General features: G+C 37.9%; 1 protein-coding gene across 2 annotated transcripts in view; it reads right to left on the bottom strand.

Moving 5' to 3' along the window:
• PMP22 (peripheral myelin protein 22) overlaps positions 1-15,225 on the bottom strand; it is a 51,216-nt gene extending 35,991 nt beyond the window's left edge. Inside the window, exons 1-3 of one of the 2 annotated variants that reach the window (XM_036766177.1) lie at positions 15,080-15,225; positions 13,020-13,123; positions 11,744-11,843 (exon numbers count right to left, since the gene is read on the bottom strand). In XM_036766177.1, coding sequence (XP_036622072.1) covers positions 11,744-11,843; positions 13,020-13,097 — 178 coding nt within the window. In that variant the 5' untranslated portion in view covers positions 13,098-13,123; positions 15,080-15,225. Of the gene's footprint in view, positions 1-11,743; positions 11,844-13,019; positions 13,257-15,079 lie in introns of those variants that run through there. The other variant, XM_036766178.1, reaches the window with a different exon arrangement.
• Positions 15,226-18,472: the final 3,247 nt, after the last annotated feature.

The following is an 18,472-nucleotide window of genomic DNA, read 5'->3' as shown; positions in this document are numbered from 1 at the left end:
ATTAAAACAAAAACTAAAAGATTGAAAAATAGAAGAAAATTAAGATACCTGACATAAAAATCAATTGATGTAGAAAATAGTTCAAGGAAAGATAATTTAAGAATCCATTGAAAATGTGATTAAAAAAAGCCTGGACACTATTTCAATAAATCACAACTGAAAAATGCCTCAGTCTATTGGAACAAAAGGACTAAGTGAACCCAGAATATACTGATAATATCCTATAAAAAAGCCAAAGAAAAAGTTACAAGAATGTTATAATTAAGATTCAGGCTTCCACATCAAAGAAAAAAATATTGTAAGCATCCAGAAAGAAGCAATCAGTATCACACAAGACCTGGCAACTTCTACTAAAACTGACAATAAATCTTGGAGTATAATATTCCAAAAGGTAAAAAATACAGGCTTACAACCAATAATAAATTACTGTGTAAAGATGAGTATACTCTTATGGAGTGAGGAGGGGGGAGAACTGAGTAGTGGAAAAGAGAATTTTCAACCATTTTGATGAAAAGACCAAAGCTGAGTAGGAACTTTGAAATACAATCATAAAATTCAAGAGAAATCTAGAAAGGTAAATTTATTTGAGCAAATGGAAGGGACTATATGATGGTACAGTGCCCACATTCTAATAGGGAGAGAAAAAACAAGTGTCCATTCAGAACCTTAATGTATACAAAGTGTATTGAAAGACTTAAGAAAAACAGAGGACCTGGGAGTGAATTGGTTCTGTTCTGAGTGTTAGAAGTGGAGAAAGATGAAAAAGAATGTAAAAGGAAAATGATGAAAGGGGAATGAATACACTGACATAGAAAGGAGTAAGAAAGGGGTAGAACTTACTTTTCATAATTTGGGTCCTTGAGAAGAAAAGTATACAAATACTGAAGGTAGGGTAGAGGGAGTGACCATCAGATAAACCTTACTCTTATCAGAAACAAAGGACAGCTGAACACACAAACACACAAGGAGTATGGTAGAAATATATAAAGTTCGACAGGAAACAAGCAGGGGAAGGTGAGGAGGACTGTGAAGAGGATGATAACAAGGGGAGAATATCAGAGGATAAGCTAAACAAATTTCCTGGTCCTAAACATGGGATTAAAAAGAAAAAAAGGGAAGAAAGTCAAAGAACTAGAAACTTAGGGGGTGCACATCAAATGGGGGAATGGCTGAACAAAATGTTGCAAAGAGATGCAATGGAATATTATTGTGCTGTAAGATATAACGAAAGAGAGCATTTCTGAACTGGTGAACAATGAAGGAAGCAGAACCAGGAGGACAATTTACACAGGATAATAACACTGTAAAGAAAAACAACTTTGAAAGACTAAAAAGCAGCAACTAAGCACGTTTCCAGAAGACCTAGAAGCGTGTTAGATGGATAGATGATAGACTCAAGGTGAAGGAAAACCTAAATTTTTGGACATGGCCACTGTGCGAATTTGTTTTCCTTAATTCTGCTTATTTATTACAAGTTTTTTTTTTCTCTTGTGTCTTAATTGGAGGATAATACTGATGCTAAAAAAATGCCTCTGAAATATTATAAAAATGTACAGAAGAGAACCAGAGAACCAGACAAATGTCAGAAGAAAGCACAGATAAGCAGGGCAGTTTTGAAAGTAATGTGAATAAAATATTATATGCCTTTAATTAAAAAAAAAGTGGTATGAAATAAATACTTATTTTCACATACAATCCTGTTTTTGTGTTCTGTGCACATGTGCTCTTTTTCTGGTGTTAAAAATTCATAATGAAAATTTAAATATAAAAAGATAATGGAGAATGGGAGGGATATCATAGTATCAGAAATTGGCAAAGAGGTCATGTTACATTAACCTTATTTCCTTTTATGACAGAGTAACTAATCTGGCATATTGAAGGAATGGTCTAGATATAGTCTTCCTAATATTAACAAAGCATTTGATAAAGTATCTCATATTACTCTTGCAGAAAGGATGAAGAGATGTGGATTAAATGGTAGTAGACCTTTCTACGATTAGATGGAATCAGATACTGATTGAATGTCTAGACTTATTAGTGGTCTAGTGTTCATTTGAGAGGTCTTCATTGGAATGCTGCATGGATCTGTATACTTTGACCTTATGCTTTAAACATTTTTATCAATGACATGGATGAAGACATTGTCAGCATGCGTGTCAAATTTATAGATGACACCAAACTGGGAGAGTTAGCTAACATAGTGGAAGATTGTTAGAATTTAAGAAAATCTTTACACTCTAGTGCACTGGGTTTATTCTACTATGATGAAATATGGAGAAAGTAAAAAGATAAGACTACAATTCTTATCTGGAGCTCTGCTCTCTATTATTTGGTCAGTGTTGGGGGGCACATAGTTGATTATGCAGAGTCCTGCTGTTTTCACATGTGTACTTGGTCAATATTATCCCAGAATGGGAAAATAGCAATGATCATACTAGCAGTTTTAAAATCAATTATAACATTCTTTTCCCTCAGGCTGTAAACTTTTTCTCTTAAAGGAGAGAACTAGGCTCAAATTATCACAGTCATCATCATAAAATTAAGCACAGACTAAAACCAAGGCAACTAGGTGACTCAGTGGATCGAGTGCTTGACCTGGAGTCAAGAAAACTGGCCCGCCAGCTCTATGAGCCTGGGCAAGTCACTTAATCTCTCTGTGCCTTAATTTCCATATCTGTAAGGGGGGATAATAATAGCACTTAATTCCCAGGGCTGTTGTGAGAATAAAATGATATATTTGTAAAACAGTTTGCAAACTTTAAAGTGCTATATTATTAGGTATTATTATTATTATACATTTTAAGGCTGAAAAGAACTGATACAAGGGAGAGATGTTAAATGGATAATGTTAAATTTGTTGTCTGTAGTGTGGTTCAAATACTACCAGTAGCTGTGTGACCCTTGGCAAATCACTTAACCTCTCTGAAATTCACTTACTTCATCTGTAAAATGACTAAATTGGACTAAATTGTCTCCAAGTTTCTTTGAGCTTCAAATCTAAGAAATTAAGTACTGCAGAAGATATTACTTAACTTTTCCTGGTCCAGGACCAATTTCACCATTGAGACATTAGAGCCACTAAAATGTTTTTCTTTTACCCTCCTCACGATGTAATGTGGCAAATCAGGATAGCTGTCTATATAAACTCTTTCAGATTTTTAGCTATTTATTGAAAGAGTAGGTTTTCTGGCTTGGACTACATAGTCTGGCTGTTCACATGGGTCAAATTCAGTCAAAGAAACAGATATCAAATATTTACCTAGTCATTTCCCTCTCTTTCTCCTGTGCTATGGGTACTGACATGACCAAGTGAATAAGTCAAGTGGCTAGCTGAGTTGGTAGGCAGCACAGAGATGGTAATGGATTCATTTATCAGACAAACTCTTTTTAAAGGAGGGATCCTGTGTAACAGCCAACAAGCATTTTTAAAACACCTAACATGTATTGCACAGTATATTAGATGCAGGTGATCCAATGTGAAACACAGAAAAAGTTCAGTTCACGGTTTTACAACTGCAGAAAGAAAGCTACCTATAAATCCTGCTAATCAATCCTCTACTAGAGTTGCACATGACTAAGTTCAGCACTCAGAACGATGCCATTAGGTAAAACAAACATTTATAAGACCCAAATCCTATTGTCAAGGAGTTTGCAGTTTAATTGGGGGAGATAGGACATAAACGAAGATTAATACTGTGAGATTCTCTACTAAAGTTCTGCTTTGATGCCTCATCATAGTGTGGAGGCAGTCTTAAATTCTTTAGAGGAAATGAACTCAAGATAGAATGCTCTCAAGAATGAAATACTGAAGACATAAACAGAAACAACTCAAAAGACAAAGAAAGGGAACTATGTAAAGAGAACAGTGAGACTGCATTATGGAAGTCATCAACCAACTTGATTTTTAAAAGAGATGTACAGAAGATGGAAAAGGGAAGGTAATTAAGAATGAATACAAAATGACCCCATCCTATCCATCCTATAAAAATAGTGTCTGCAGTGCTCAGAACGAGCTTTGATCATGAATGCTCAGAACCAAATCACCCAGCACTCCAAGCACTTCAGGGCTGATAGACTCATTAGAACTGACAAACATGGTAGTTGAGCCCTCTGACTCAGACTAGTAGAATATATGGTTGCTTGATTCCACATCATAACTTTCTAGATCTTGGTTTTTGTTTCTATAAAAAAGGAAAAGAAAATGAGTCGAGGGTTTGAATTGGGACTCCTATAAGCTATAGGGTTAAGAAATATCAAGTTCACTATATTTTTGGCTTGCCTCCAATTCCTAACTTGAACTGAGGGGAACAGTTTCTCTTTCTTTAAATGAATATAGTGTTTCTTCTCTCCATACAATTATATATATGTATAAATATGTAAATATTTTATGTATTATATAATGCAACATTACATATTTATATATATTTTATATTATAATATATAGAAAATTTATACACATACAAACTTGGCCAACATACTAAAACAATTTCCATTGGTTATACACACAACCACACACACATATATATGTATATATATGTTCATATGTATACATACACCAAATAACCACTTAAAAGCATAAACTTCAAATTAAATGAGGAAATTGAAATTTTCAGTGTTGGTTGAAGTAGATGGGAAGAGTCAATGGAAAACAGAAAACGAAAGAATTAACTAGCAAACCAGGAAATCTGGCTTCTTCCTGAAGAAATATGGGTCAGCAATATAGTTCCAGATGTTCTATCTGAATATTTCTATTATTCTCTCCTCATGCCTATAATTCTTTTCTTTCTTTGCAGACACTATTTGGATCTTCCAAGAACTCCACATAATAATTACCCTGAAGTTATCCATTCTAATTTCCTCCTTTTTCTCAGAAAACCATCCAGGTCAAGGATAAGACCACAAGAATGTGGGCCCAAATGATGAACCAGGACCTTTGGGTGTGTATACTCTTCTGAGGGCCCTTCCTATGGTGCCAAAGTGTGAGTTTTCAGATTCATGAGAAGTGATGCAGTCCATATATCCCCTCACATACACTTAATAATAATAATTTCTCTACAAAAAGAATTTTTAAAGCTATATTGGGGCAAGAGAAAATCAAAGCAGGAATAGGACTGTTTCTTGGGAGGCAGATAAGATGATAATGGATGATTTTTCTGTTTGAAAGCAAAACTATTCAACTTTTAACTGGGCTCTTTTTTTCTGCCAAAAATACTCTTCAGTCTGGGAAGGTAGGTTAAAAATGATTAACAGAAAGTTGGGACATAGAACAAATGAGGAGCTAGTAAGAATGCAACAAGACAATGAGTTCAAGCCATCCAGCCCATATGAACAACAACCTAGGACACTAAATGAAGTGGTAGAAATTATTTCTGAAGAATCACCAATGATCAGTGTCCTTAGAAAGATTACAGAGAACAACAGAAATGCTATAGGAGTAAAGAAGGACAAAACTCTGGATTTTTTAAAAAAGGAAAGAGTAGACTCTGCAAACTATAGGTCAGTGAACATGACTTTACCTCTTGAACAACAAAAATAACTCAGTCTGCCACTTACTCCTAAACCTCTTGCAATCTAGCTTCTATTCATTCCCCTCAACTGAAGTTGTTTTTTTTTCTTCCAGAAATGATCACTTTCTTGCCATATTGAATGGCCATTTTTTAGTTCATATCCTTCTAGATTTCTCTACAATGTTTGATACTGATGTCTTTATGGATGCTCCCTTTCCCTGTGTTTGTGTAAAAATACTGTCATGGAACTTTTCCTACCTGTCTGATCCTTCTCAGTCTCCTTTGCAGCATCATTTTCCAAATCCCTCCAACAAGATTGTGTCTGGGATTCCTGTACACAACATGCCATCTCCCGCCCTCATGCCTTTGTATACACCAAACTTTTCCTCATACCTGGAATACTTCCTCTCCTCTGTCTCCTGGAACCCCTAGTTTCTTCGAGGCTCAGCTAAAATGCCATATTCTTTAATGTGTTTTATCCCCTGAGATAGAAAGTAACTTCTTGAAGGCAGACTCATTTTTGTATTTGTATTTCTAGTAACTAGCATATCATCTGGCACAGAGTAGAATTTTATTAAATGATTTTTGATTGATTTCTTAACAGGAGAAAACAATGGGTCAAACAAAATAATATGAATATTTAATAGAGATAAGCATATTGGATTCAAAATATTAACTTCACAATTACAAGATGGATGAAATGTGGCTAGATTGAAGTGAAAAAGAACATAGAATTAAAAGGTATCAGAAGTGAAAGGGCCATTGAGTTAGTTCAGCCCATACCAGAGAAAGAATCCTCTCTACGTTATTCACAATAAATAATTCAGCTTTTTGCTTGAAAACCTCCAACTGGGAAAAAAAATCTCAGTACTTCCCGAGGCAGCCAAGGAGAATTATCTGGAGATTTCTGTGGGTTGCAAATATGTTATGAATCAAATATGTGACATGGCAGTCCAAAACAGCTAATGTGATCTTCATTAAGAAAGGTAAAGTGTTCAAAATGAGGGACATAAATTTTGCTGTATTCTAGCCTAGTAAACCCATATCTAAAATTTCTTATTAAGTTCTGGGAGCAAAGTTTTTTTTTTTAAAAGACATTTACAAGTTGGAGAATGTCCAGATAAAGGCAACCAATTTGGTAAGAGGTTTTGAGACTAGGAAGATAAGTTGAAGGAATGGAGGATCTTCAGCTAGGAGAAGAGAAATCGAGGGCATGACACCTCTTTAGTATTTGAAGGGCAGTCATATAGATGAGGAAATGGACTTCTGCTTGTCCCTATAAGAAAGACAGATAAGCAAACAGGCAGATTTAGGTATGATGTGAGAAAAAACTTCCTAACAAGTTTAATTGTCCAAAATTAAAATAAGCTGCCTCAGGAGGAAGTTGGATCCCTCTCCCCAGATGAAATCAAGTGGAGACTTGATGACTACCTGTAACAGAGGTTACAGAGGAATTTTCTGTTTAGACACAGTTTGAAGAGGCCTTTCAGGTCCCTTCTAACTCTGACATTCTGTGAGGAAAAAAACCATATTCACAAATTCCCAATGAAACCAGAGCATTAATTTAGAGCCTACTTCAAAGACCTTAACACTTATAAATACATTAATTAATGACATAAGGAAAATAGGAGTGCCCTTGTAGTGGAACAAAAGATAGGTAAAAAACTTACCTATGAAAAAATACCACTGCCTTTATACCATCTTCCCCTGTGAAGCAGACTTGTGTTTGCAGACAAAGATGAACAGAATTTAGGTCAATTGACAGAAAGTAATCATAATTACTTTCATTGCTGAAATTTTTTGCCACAATTTGATAACTGTAATTATGTCCCTTAGGCAGGTAGGTGGCATACTGGGAAAAGTGTTGAGTTTGGAGTCAGGAAGACTCATCTTTCTGAGTTCAAACCTAGCCTCAGACACTGCTGCAAATCTAGCCTTAGATCCTAGGCAAGTCACTTAATGCTTTTTGCCTCCATTTCCAAATTTCCATTTCCAAATCTGTGAAATGTGCTGGAGAAAGAAATGGCAAACTTCTCCTGTATCTTTGCCAAGAAAACCCCAAAGAGGGTCACAAAGAGTTGGACACAACTGAAATGACTGAACAACAACAATTATGTCCCTTATTTTAAACTAAGATAGATCCCAATTTCAATCCCTTTAATGAATTTTATAAGCAAGCTTGACAATAGCAGGATGCCACATGAGATCCCTTCCAGCCTGTACATTCTACACTTTTAAATTACATTCAAGGAAAAAATGGGATTCAATAACTTTTAAGCATTTGTCGTTGTTTAGATATGGACACATCCTCTACCAATACAGCTCACATGTCCTCTAAATTAGTAGATAGTGTTCAAGAATTCCTGTGAATGAAACCTGCTCCCAACCCTGCATCTCTGCACCGCCCCCCCCCCCCGCCCCGCCCGCCCAGCAGCCTAGTGATGAACCTCTCCGAACTTCTCTAGGCTGGTTCTTAGACAATAGATAGGCAGGTTGATGAATCAAACAATCAATCAACAAGAATTTATTTAGTTCTTTCTAAATGCCAGGCACTGTTCTGATCACTACGGATAGATACAATGAGAGGCAAAACAACAAAAACAGTTTCTGCCCTCAAGGAGTCAACACACTAATAGAGGATGTACATAAATAGGTACATATAAGATACATGCAGAGTAGATGGAAGTTGATATAGTAGGGGAAGGCAAGGAGTATCAAATAAGCTTGTATTGCTGGATCATAGAGTACACAGAGAGAAGTAAAAATATGATAACAATAGAAAGGTAGGAAAGAGTCAAGTTGTGAAGAATTTTAAAGCCAAACAGAGGATTTATGTTTGATCCTGGAAGTTAATAGGGAATGACTGGAGTTAATTGTGTAGGGGGGAGGGTTACATGATCAGAGCTAGGCTTTAGGAAAATTATTTTGGCATCTGTGTGGAGAATGCATAGGAGTGAGGAGACACAAGGCAGGGAGACCAATTAGGAAGCTATTGGAACAGTCGTGGCAAAAGGTAATGAGGGCTTGAACTAGTGTGGCGGCTGTGTGAGTGGAGACATGTTTAAGTAGAAATGACAAGATTTGGCAACTGATTGGATATGTAGAGTCAGTGAGAATAAGTTGAAGGTGATCTTGAGGTTGCAAATCTAGTATATTAGGAGGGTGGTGATGTCCTCAACAGGGCAATAGGAAAATATGGAAAACGGTCTGGTTTTGGGGAAATGATAAATGCTATTTTAGACATGTTGAGTTTGAGATGTCTATCAGATATCCAATTTGAGATCTCTAAAAGGCATAGACAGGAGAAAGGTACCTTAAGAGACAGACTAAGGAAGAATACCACCTGCATCTATAACTAAAACCCATAGATAGGAGCTGATGACATTGCCAAGGAATATAGAAAGAAAAGAGAAGTGGGGCCGAAGACAGAGCCTTGAGAGACATACAGGAGGCAAAACAATGTGGTACAATGGAAAGATCACCAGATTTGGAGTGTTTAAATCCCAGTTTGGCCACTTACTATCTTTGTGTGACCTTGGGCAAGTCACTTAACCTTTTTATGCCTCAGTTTATTCACCTGTAAAATAATGGGGATGAATTAGGTGATGTGTAAAGTCTCTTTCTGCTCTAGTTTGGTAGAATCTGCCAGAGTTTGCAACCAAGTGGAATGGCCAGCAACCAAAGGTTACTCCTAGTCCTTAATGAAAGAACAGGGTAGTATTTTAGCAGTTAGTCATAGCCTTTGCTCCAGAAAGATCTATGCTTTTTCTAAGGGAAGTCCTGCTCATAACTTCTATTCTTAAAAAATCCCATTTTGCCTCAATTAAGTCCAGAAGAACGAGAAACATCTCTGTTTTTTAGCAGCTCCCATTCATAGAGGGTGACATTTATAAACTTGAGGCATTCACAAGCATTTTATTTCTTCAAGACCAGCCAATTGCATAACATTGAAGACATTTTAAACTTAATATTCTCTCAATACTAAGAGTAAGAGCAATCTAATAAACCCTTAAGCACTTCTGTGGAGATACAAAATTTAGCTAAGATATAGATCTTATCCCCCATGGAACTCAAACTAGTCAGTGGATAGGCCAGAACTACCCAGATAAACAGAATATGTGGTAAGTACATTAGCAAGAACAAAAATCCTTTGTGAGATATCAGAGGGAATTGACAAGGGATCAAGGGAAGCTTTGTGGAAGAAGAGGCTTTCGAGTAGGGCTTTAGAAGAACAGGTATGAATTTAGGGAACAAAATATTGCTCTTGACAATAGGAGCTTTCGAAAGAAAGGAAATCCGGGGCAGCGAGGCAGCACAGTGGATAATAGACAGGCCCTCGAGTCAGGAGGACCTGAGTTTAAATCTGGCCTCTGACACTTACTATGTAACCTTGGGCAAGTCACTTGATTGCCAAAACAAACAAACAAAAAAAGAGGTTGAGATTCCTGGGATTTGTTTCTTCATTTTGTCAGGGGTTCTCCTCTGATGAAGGACAAATAAGTGTCCCTTGCCCACCTGAGTTCCTTGTCTGTTTATTCCATTTCAGCTCACTATTACTCTGGTGGACCACCAGACAACTGTTCTGGCACTTTATGATTATAAGGGATTTCAAGTCAATTGTACACATCATTCTTGGAAGCAAATCTTAGGTACATGAGAACCTAGCACTAACTAAATAGTTTGAGGCTTATTGAACTAAATACAAAAACCTTTCCCTCCACAACCAAGGGTATCTTCAACCACAAATTCTACATAGAATAGTATATGCAACAGCTTTAAAGGTAGCATTTTGGGGTCTTTTAAAACCATTTCTTCTTCTCAGTAAATTTCAATATTTACCTTGAACAAGTATTTTCTTCTTTTCAATGCAAAATACATGTACTATAGAATACTTTATTCCAACCTGGGTAGGAATCTCATCACACTCATATTTCTTCTCACCTACAGTAGCACAGAGAGCCCACAAAGGTCTTCCCACACCATATTCCTTTACCAACCATCCATGAGGAAAGCCTTGCCTGCACTGAAGCAGGCCTGAGATGTCTATAGTTTGGTACTTGTACCAGGAGATATGAGAGTAAATGCAGCTTTTTAAAGCAAGCACAAAAATACTTTACCCCACCAGTGTGAAACAGGTCAAAATGAACTGTCTTTACCATTCAAATGTTTCTTGGAGAATACCATAAGGAACTGAAGTCCAGTGTGGTTGTATAAATTGCAAGATGAGGCAAACCACAGCCTGATACTATTCTCTCACTTCAAAGGTGGTATATCCCAGCCACTTAGAAGGAAAACTAAAACTTAGCGGTATTTCCTGGTAAGGTTTAGACCTCTAACTCTTAGATTCTATGATTCCTTGTACACTATGGACAAAGATTCTTAAAGCTGTGAAAATCAGGGAGGAAACCTCAGTCCAGTTTGGCATCTACCTTGGCTAGAATAAGTCAGCCACTCCTGGGAAGGTTAGTCTTGGTCCTCTATATTTCCCTGCTTCTGTAGGCACATGAAAACCATTCCATGTCTTCTTTGTTCTATTAAAAAGTGCCACTTTCTCAGCAGTCAGGATTCTTACATAGTAATTGCATAATTACTATTCTAATTGCAGTAAACTAAAGCCATCAACTGTTTTTATGGACAAAGATTCTTAAAGCTGTGAAAATCAGGGAGGAAACCTCAGTCCAGTTTGGCATCTACCTTGGCTAGAATAAGTCAGCCACTCCTGGGAAGGTTAGTCTTGGTCCTCTATATTTCCCTGCTTCTGTAGGCACATGAAAACCATTCCATGTCTTCTTTGTTCTATTAAAAAGTGCCACTTTCTCAGCAGTCAGGATTCTTACATAGTAATTGCATAATTACTATTCTAATTGCAGTAAACTAAAGCCATCAACTGTTTTTGTACTGTCCATGAGGTAACTGATTTTGACATTTTAAAATAAACTTTTATTGTATTTAAAAATGCAAAAATTATTCTTAGCTAAAAGCTAAAGGCATGAGGCTGTAGTTTGCCCACTCCCTGGATAAAATGTCTCAATGATACTTGGGACATCTCTTTCTTCTTTGCTGCCCTCTCCTCCTTTCACTTGTAACTCTCATTTGTACAATCTCTCAGACCCTAGAAACAGCCTACTGACCTGAAGTTTACATTGGTTTTGGTTCAGAAAAGTATTCACAGGTCTTGATTCAAAAAATTTGAGACACATTAGAAGAAGCCCATGAAAAAAATCCGGAATTCTTACCATTTGTAGAGGATGAGAAACAGTGCTGAACATTGCCTGAAGACTGAATGGTACAGTTCTGCCAGAGATCAGTTGCATGCCCAGGTCCTATGATCCATTGCTAAAAAAAAAAACAAAAAAAAAAAAACCCAACCCAAAACAAAGAAACAAAAAACTTGTATGAGTAAAGATGATACTGAAGTACAAAAGAAGAGACAAAGAAATATAAGAGAAAGTCAGCCTGGCTGGAAAAATAAATACTGACTACTGTAATGTTTCAATGAGCGACATTTTCTAGTAGATTAGGGACATTAGGGCAGTTATCAACTATAGCCCATTCCTGTTTTGGAGGACAAAATATCATCCTCTCTTTTAGTTCTTCCTGCTTTGTTCCCCCCACCCAGAAGCTGGAAAGCTGGGGTCCTGCACAGATTTCTGGGTGAGGAAAAAAGACCTAGAAGGAATTAATAATATGATTACTTAGTCATACTTGAAGTTACAGAATTAAAGATAAACAAACTGCTTAGGGATTTGCTTTACTCAGATTTTTCGGCATAGTTAAAAATAAAAAATCTAATGTGTTTAATTCCTAAGAATGAATGCTGCTGTGTTTCTTATTAATGGAAACTTCTTTAAAAGGTTTTATCTTTGTTTAATAGAAGTCAAACTTGGTAACCCTTAAACTTAGCCCAGCAAAGCTAATTTTAATTTTCCTTTTAAGTCCAAATCAAAATCCTGAAAGATGATTTAGAAACTAGCATTTTCATTTGTAAATTAAGAGTAGTAATATTTATTTATACTACCTAGCTCACAGAATTGTGCAAAAAGTATTTTATAAGTCTTAAGGGAGCAGCTATGCCATTAAATAGAGCTAGTTATAATGTCTGGTATTTGAAAAATATCAAAATAGTCTTTCACAAATGCCTCATTTCCTTCTTCAACTTCCATATAAAAGATCTTCCAGATCTGCCCTGACTTTAGGTCTGAAAAGAGGCACCGAATTTTCACTGAAGATTTTTATACGCAGTTGAAATTGCTCATTTATTCTCTAGGACTGAAAGGAGGCAGGGAGCCAGGACCGGTAAAATAGTCTAGGATTTTTCATTTTGAAAATATGTCCAAATGACAACTTAGTACTTATCAGGAAGGAGAATATTGACAAGACAGGGCTACGCTTAAATAGCAGAATAATGGAGAGGATTAGCTTTCTTCTTGGTGTTTCCAAATTCTGACAGGAAGTATCTGTCAAGTCTGAGCCCTGTCTTTTAGAGGTGGGGGTTGGGGAGCCAGTACTCACACTGACAATAGTGGAGATGAAAAGGAGTACCAGCACTGCTACATGGAGCACGATGATTCCCAGGAGCAACAGCAGCATTTTGGCGAAAAGAATCTGCGTCTGATCTGCAATGGGAGAGAAATCAGGGATATAGTGGAAAGGACTCCCCAACTGGCCCTTCCACGGAAGGCTTGGTTAGGAGGGCCTGCGTGCCTGCTGTATTTGTGTCTCAGATTGAGTTGGAATCTCGCTGAAACTGGGCGGGTCGACCAATGGGCTGGACTGACCTCATCCTGGAGGGGGCAGCAACAGGCTGCCAGGAGAGAGCACTTTTCTCTCTTGGCCTGGGGCCCCTTACTGAAAACAGTGCTTTCTTCCCACCCACCCCACTCCACCCTCCCCTTTTTTTTCTTAAAACAAAACACTTGGTTAAGAGAAGCAAGCAAATCTGGAAGGCAAGGAGAGTACACACATTTCTAACGTAAGAAACAGCCACTCACACCCCAAATGTGTTCTTCAGACCTCAGACACCACCCAAATCTGAGCCCTTATTCTTAGAGGCCAGAGAGAAAGTTCTGGAAGAAGCTTGTAGGCTTTGAGACCCTGCAGACTACCTTCCTGAGTAGTTTCACAAGTGACAAGGATATTTTCTGCATCGGGGATGTAAAGGGAGGGTGGAAAGCTGGGGTCCTGCATAGATTCCTGGGAGAGGAAAAATGACCTAGAAAGAATTATTAATTTCTTAAAATATGTCAAGCACATGAAAAAGAAACTCCAGCTGAAGAGTTAACTTTATTTCTCTTCCATTCTCCTCTCTCTCTGCACTTAATGTAAAATTTCTAGTTTTGAATAGAAAGAAGTAATGTAAAAAACCCATTAAATGTATAAGTTTCCAAGCTGGGATTTTGAGGGGAAGGAAGGAATGCATGCAGACTCTGCCTTGCAATCCAGAAAAAAAGCTCTTTGAAGCTCTTAGATCTCTGTGTGTTCTTCCATGAATTAAACATTTATACACAGCAGGTTTGGGGAGGAAAGGATAATATTTAGGCACTCCTGCTTCTTAGTTTATATGGCTCTCTAGTGGGTTGAAAACTGGGTACTTTTCATACCTTAGGTTTTTACAATACACTTTCCCTTTCTCTCTCCATGGCCTGGGTGTTCGCAGACTTTTCTAGACCAGTCCTGGCTCAACCTCCAAGTTGCACTGTTTATTTCCTTTGCTTGCAACGGGGAGTTCTAATGTAGCCTCTTGCTAATTGAAGGCCAAACTCAGGGTGTGAGCAGGGCAAAGTGGTTCTCCAGACCCTCAGACCTGTGGGATCTAGGATGTAGCAGTGCTAAGGTTGGAGTAGGAGAAATCTAGTGGGGTTTTATTTTGGGAGTGAAAGGGAATAAACAATGAATTAGGCCTGGAAGTGGATGACCTTACGTCTCTAAAAATTTAAATGTCTTTAGAAACTTGATCCCAAGGGAACTACACATTCCAATGGAATTCCTAAAAAATAACATACTTTTCCCCTTTCACACACCACTTCCCTAACACTCCCTTTCCTCAAGAAAACCCTGGAGTAGAAGAGGAAGAAAATTCAACAAAACCTCTAATGTTGTTGGTTAATTTGATATGACTAGCACCAAAGGAGATAAGGAAAGGATTCTGGGAATACGTAAGCAGAATCAGTGTAAGGCAGATGACTCAGGTGGAATTAAGCATAAGATAACGATAATTCTTCCCTGTCTGGTGGTTTTCCTTAATAGGAATCGGTGTATTTATGCGGTTAAAATCTGTTATCCCGAAAAATAAATGTTGTCCTCCCTCCCTTTCATACCTTCACCGCATCCTCAGGCCCTTTCCACTGGAAAGAATTAGCGGAAAGAGAGGACAAGTTTACAAACACAGTCTCGCCTTCCCCAAGGTTTACCGGACCGCCAGCCGTAGCGGGCTGGAAGACATCTGGGAAGGCTCCGCCAGGCAGCCAACTCTGGAGTTTCGGTATCATTTGTCCCGGGACCCACCCCAAGGATATCCAAATAAGTTTCATCTGCCTCAATCTCGAACAAATTCCACTTCAAAACCAACTTACGGTCTACTAGATTGGTTGTCCTGCTCCAGGAAGTAGTCCAAATGCAAAGTTGACCCAGGAAATAAAGTCCCGCTGCGATAGCCTAATTTTCTGCTCTAATCCCCAAAGGCAACTGTCTGGGACAGGATGCAAACGAAGTGAGAGGCAAGTGGGAGGCTCTGAGAGTTCTCTTTTAACAGGAACAACGCCCTAATTGTTTTTGGATTAGGGTGTGTCCCTGTGTCAGTTTGTGGAGGGATGGAGGAAGGGAAGAAGACTGTTACTCGGTTTATAAATCATTTCAGGGAAAAACGGTGATCAATGGAAAGGCAGCTCTGGGACTTACACTGTCAGACCCTTAGATGCGTCCACTGCTCAAATGGGAATTTCTCACCTCACACCTCCCCTTCTCCCCGCCCTACCTGGCAGTTAGCAGGGATACCAAAAGTTGACAAGTAAATCCTGTGGCGATCCAAAACACCCTCCTCCACCAAAATCCACCCCTTCCATACCCAGCGTCTACACTTCACGAAATACGTTAGTAAGAAAGACAAATGCAACCGCGTTTGTCTAGTTTTGGTACGAATGTTACACCTGTCGGTAAAGAGTTGGGGGAGGATGAGGAGGTGGCCCAGGGAAATTGGGTGGGTGGGTGGGGCTCTGTGAAGCTCAAGAGGTCCTAGCTGCTTGACGGGTGGGATGCCCCTTCCTGTCAGTGAGGAAGCAGATAAAAAGAGGAATGCCACAATCCCAGCCCTCAATCCTAGCAATCAGCTCAAGGCGATCTTTCCCCCTCCTCTCCATCTCGGTGCTCCTTTCTGGCTCGTATGGAGGAAAAAGTCCCAATCAGACGAATGCAATACCAGCACCACAATATGGGTTTGGCTTCTTAGTCTAGAATCTGGCTGCATGAGTCTGGGGTCCTCGGATAAGGACCGACAGCGTCTATTAATGCATATGGCACCAGTATTCATAAATATGAAATTTGCTTGGCTTAAAGTTATGAACCTGGGGAGATGGTATGGGTAAAAATAGATCCAGCTGTTTCTCAGCCAGTGTTGTTGTTTTATCTGGGCTAGGAGAAAGGAGTAGCACTAATTTCTCTCTCTGACTTTGCTTGTCCCGGGACATTGGTTCACCTTAGGCCACAGGTGAACTACTGCTGAACTACTGAGATAAAGTCTTCCCATCCCGTAAGCCAGTCAGCCTGTGGTGAGGAGGTGATCGAGTTGTGGACAGAAATCTACCGGCCATAACCTGTTCTGATTTGTCAAGCTCAGACTGTTCGGTTGATCCATAGATACCTCAACTCAGGTCAGCAGGGTTAAAATAAAGGTTAAAAAAACACCCTCTAAACTTTATAGAACCAAATTGTGCAAGGCAGGGAAACGAGAGGCAGTGCAGTGTTTAAAAAGAGAACTGGATTTATAATCTGAAGACCTGCATTGTGGTCTTGCCTCTGCCACTTGGATGTTAAAGTGACTTTGGGAAAGTCACAACTCAATGAACCTCAGTTTCCACATCTGGAGCTGGCTCACAAAACTCTTGTGAAGAAAGTACTCTGAACTGTACACATAGTTATTAACTACCCTGAAACCTGCTTCTTCATTTAAAAAAATAGGGATGACAATATTGTTGGGAGGAAAGTGCTTTTGAAAACTATAAAGCATGACAGATAAATGTAAACTATTATTGTAAGGGAGGGGGTGAATATCCAAGATAAAAATAGACTTATTCCCCCCTTTTTTTTTTTTACCTCTGCTTTTGTATCTCTCTATCTTTGGTTTCTTTCTCTGATGTTGTACTATATATTGTAAATCCGTATTAACACAAATTATTAAAAAAGTTTGTAATTCAAAATAGCTCTAGTTCCTAACTGGATGATTTCTTTACTTATTTTTAAAATAAATTTTTATTGATATGTTTTGTTTATACATCACCTATATTTTTCCCTGTATCCTTCCCATTCTCTCCTCACTGAGAGCTGTTCCATATAACAAAGAATTTTTTATTCTTTAATTTAAAATCATCTATCATCCAAATTCTCTTAATCCAGTCTTTGTTTAAGTTATCTTTCTTTCTTGGACTTGGTCTTACTGCATATAAATATTGTACACAGGCTTATAAATTAAAATGTTATAATTTATATACATGTATATTGTAATATAGGTTTATTGGTTAGAAAAGTAAAACAGTTTTTTCCAAGCAATAATTTTGCAAATGAAATTTTCTGTTTCACTGTTATATCATTGACTTCTGAAATTCTGAATAGTAAATCAGTCAATAAGCATTTATTAAATACTTACTATGAACAAGGTACTATGCTAAGCACTGGGGAAAGAAAGACAAAAAATGATCCCTGACCTTAAGGAGCTCACATTTTAATGGGGGAGACAACTCTCAAGCAACTATGTACATACAAGATACAGAGTAGATGGAATAGAATCTATCATTTTTCCTTAACTTTCTGGGGGAAAAATTAAATCAGTAGAATTTCAGGACCTAGTATATGAATATTAACATAGCCAGGGACTGCTTCAGCTGAAGTGTATGTGCATTTGTCTTTTATTGCTTCCTGCTCAACTTCTAATTTTTGAGCTCAGTTATCCTCAGTGTTTGCAGATGAGTAACAGAAACCCTGAGATCTTTCACAAGGCATTTTTTTCCTTATAGTTTAATCTTTTCCCTCAGCATTTTTCACAAATCAAAACTCATACATTAACCTAATGGTTGAGAGTTGATTGAAAATATTTCTGATCAAGATTTAAAACTCTCCAATCTGTGCTTAGGATCTGAATAGTTTTAAAATTTGATATTGTTCAGTTGATCCATTGATTAGCTTGTTTTCAAAAATAAAAGTTTCAGACTCATTTCCTAACTTAAGCAATTAGGACTACTCCAAAAGTCTAATTCTCTTTTTCACATACTCAACAGTTCCCCCAAATAATAGAATATATTGAATATATGTGTGTGTGCTTGTCAACAAAACTTACCGAACAACAGCAACAGAATCTGTTCCTCAAAGTCTATTTCCTTAAAGTCCAAGAAATGGTAAGAAGCTCCAACTGACAGCAGTAGCAACAGATATCCCAAGGTTGGCAGATTCCTCTTCAAAGTCCCTCTTTGAAAAGTCTTGGTGATTCCTTCTTGTTACTAGAACCCCAGATCTGATGATTTCCCAGTTTATTCAGCCACTGGTCTAATGCTGGGATATGTCATGATGGTCTGAGCACTGCACAACCTCTACTATTTAAAGAGACAGCTTTTATGTGTTCTTTCTGAATTCAGAGAACATGAAATATCTATTCAATATACAAAGGAGATTAAATTAATAGGGAGTGATTTGGGTGGCACAATTGCAATTTCAGTATTCTAAAAATGTGATAGCCAAACAATCCAGATAAAACATTTTAT

This window comes from Trichosurus vulpecula, chromosome 7 (genome assembly GCF_011100635.1).
Source record: "Trichosurus vulpecula isolate mTriVul1 chromosome 7, mTriVul1.pri, whole genome shotgun sequence".
NCBI classification, from domain to species: Eukaryota; Metazoa; Chordata; class Mammalia; order Diprotodontia; family Phalangeridae; genus Trichosurus; species Trichosurus vulpecula.
This window is presented reverse-complemented; position numbering and strand designations above follow the sequence as displayed.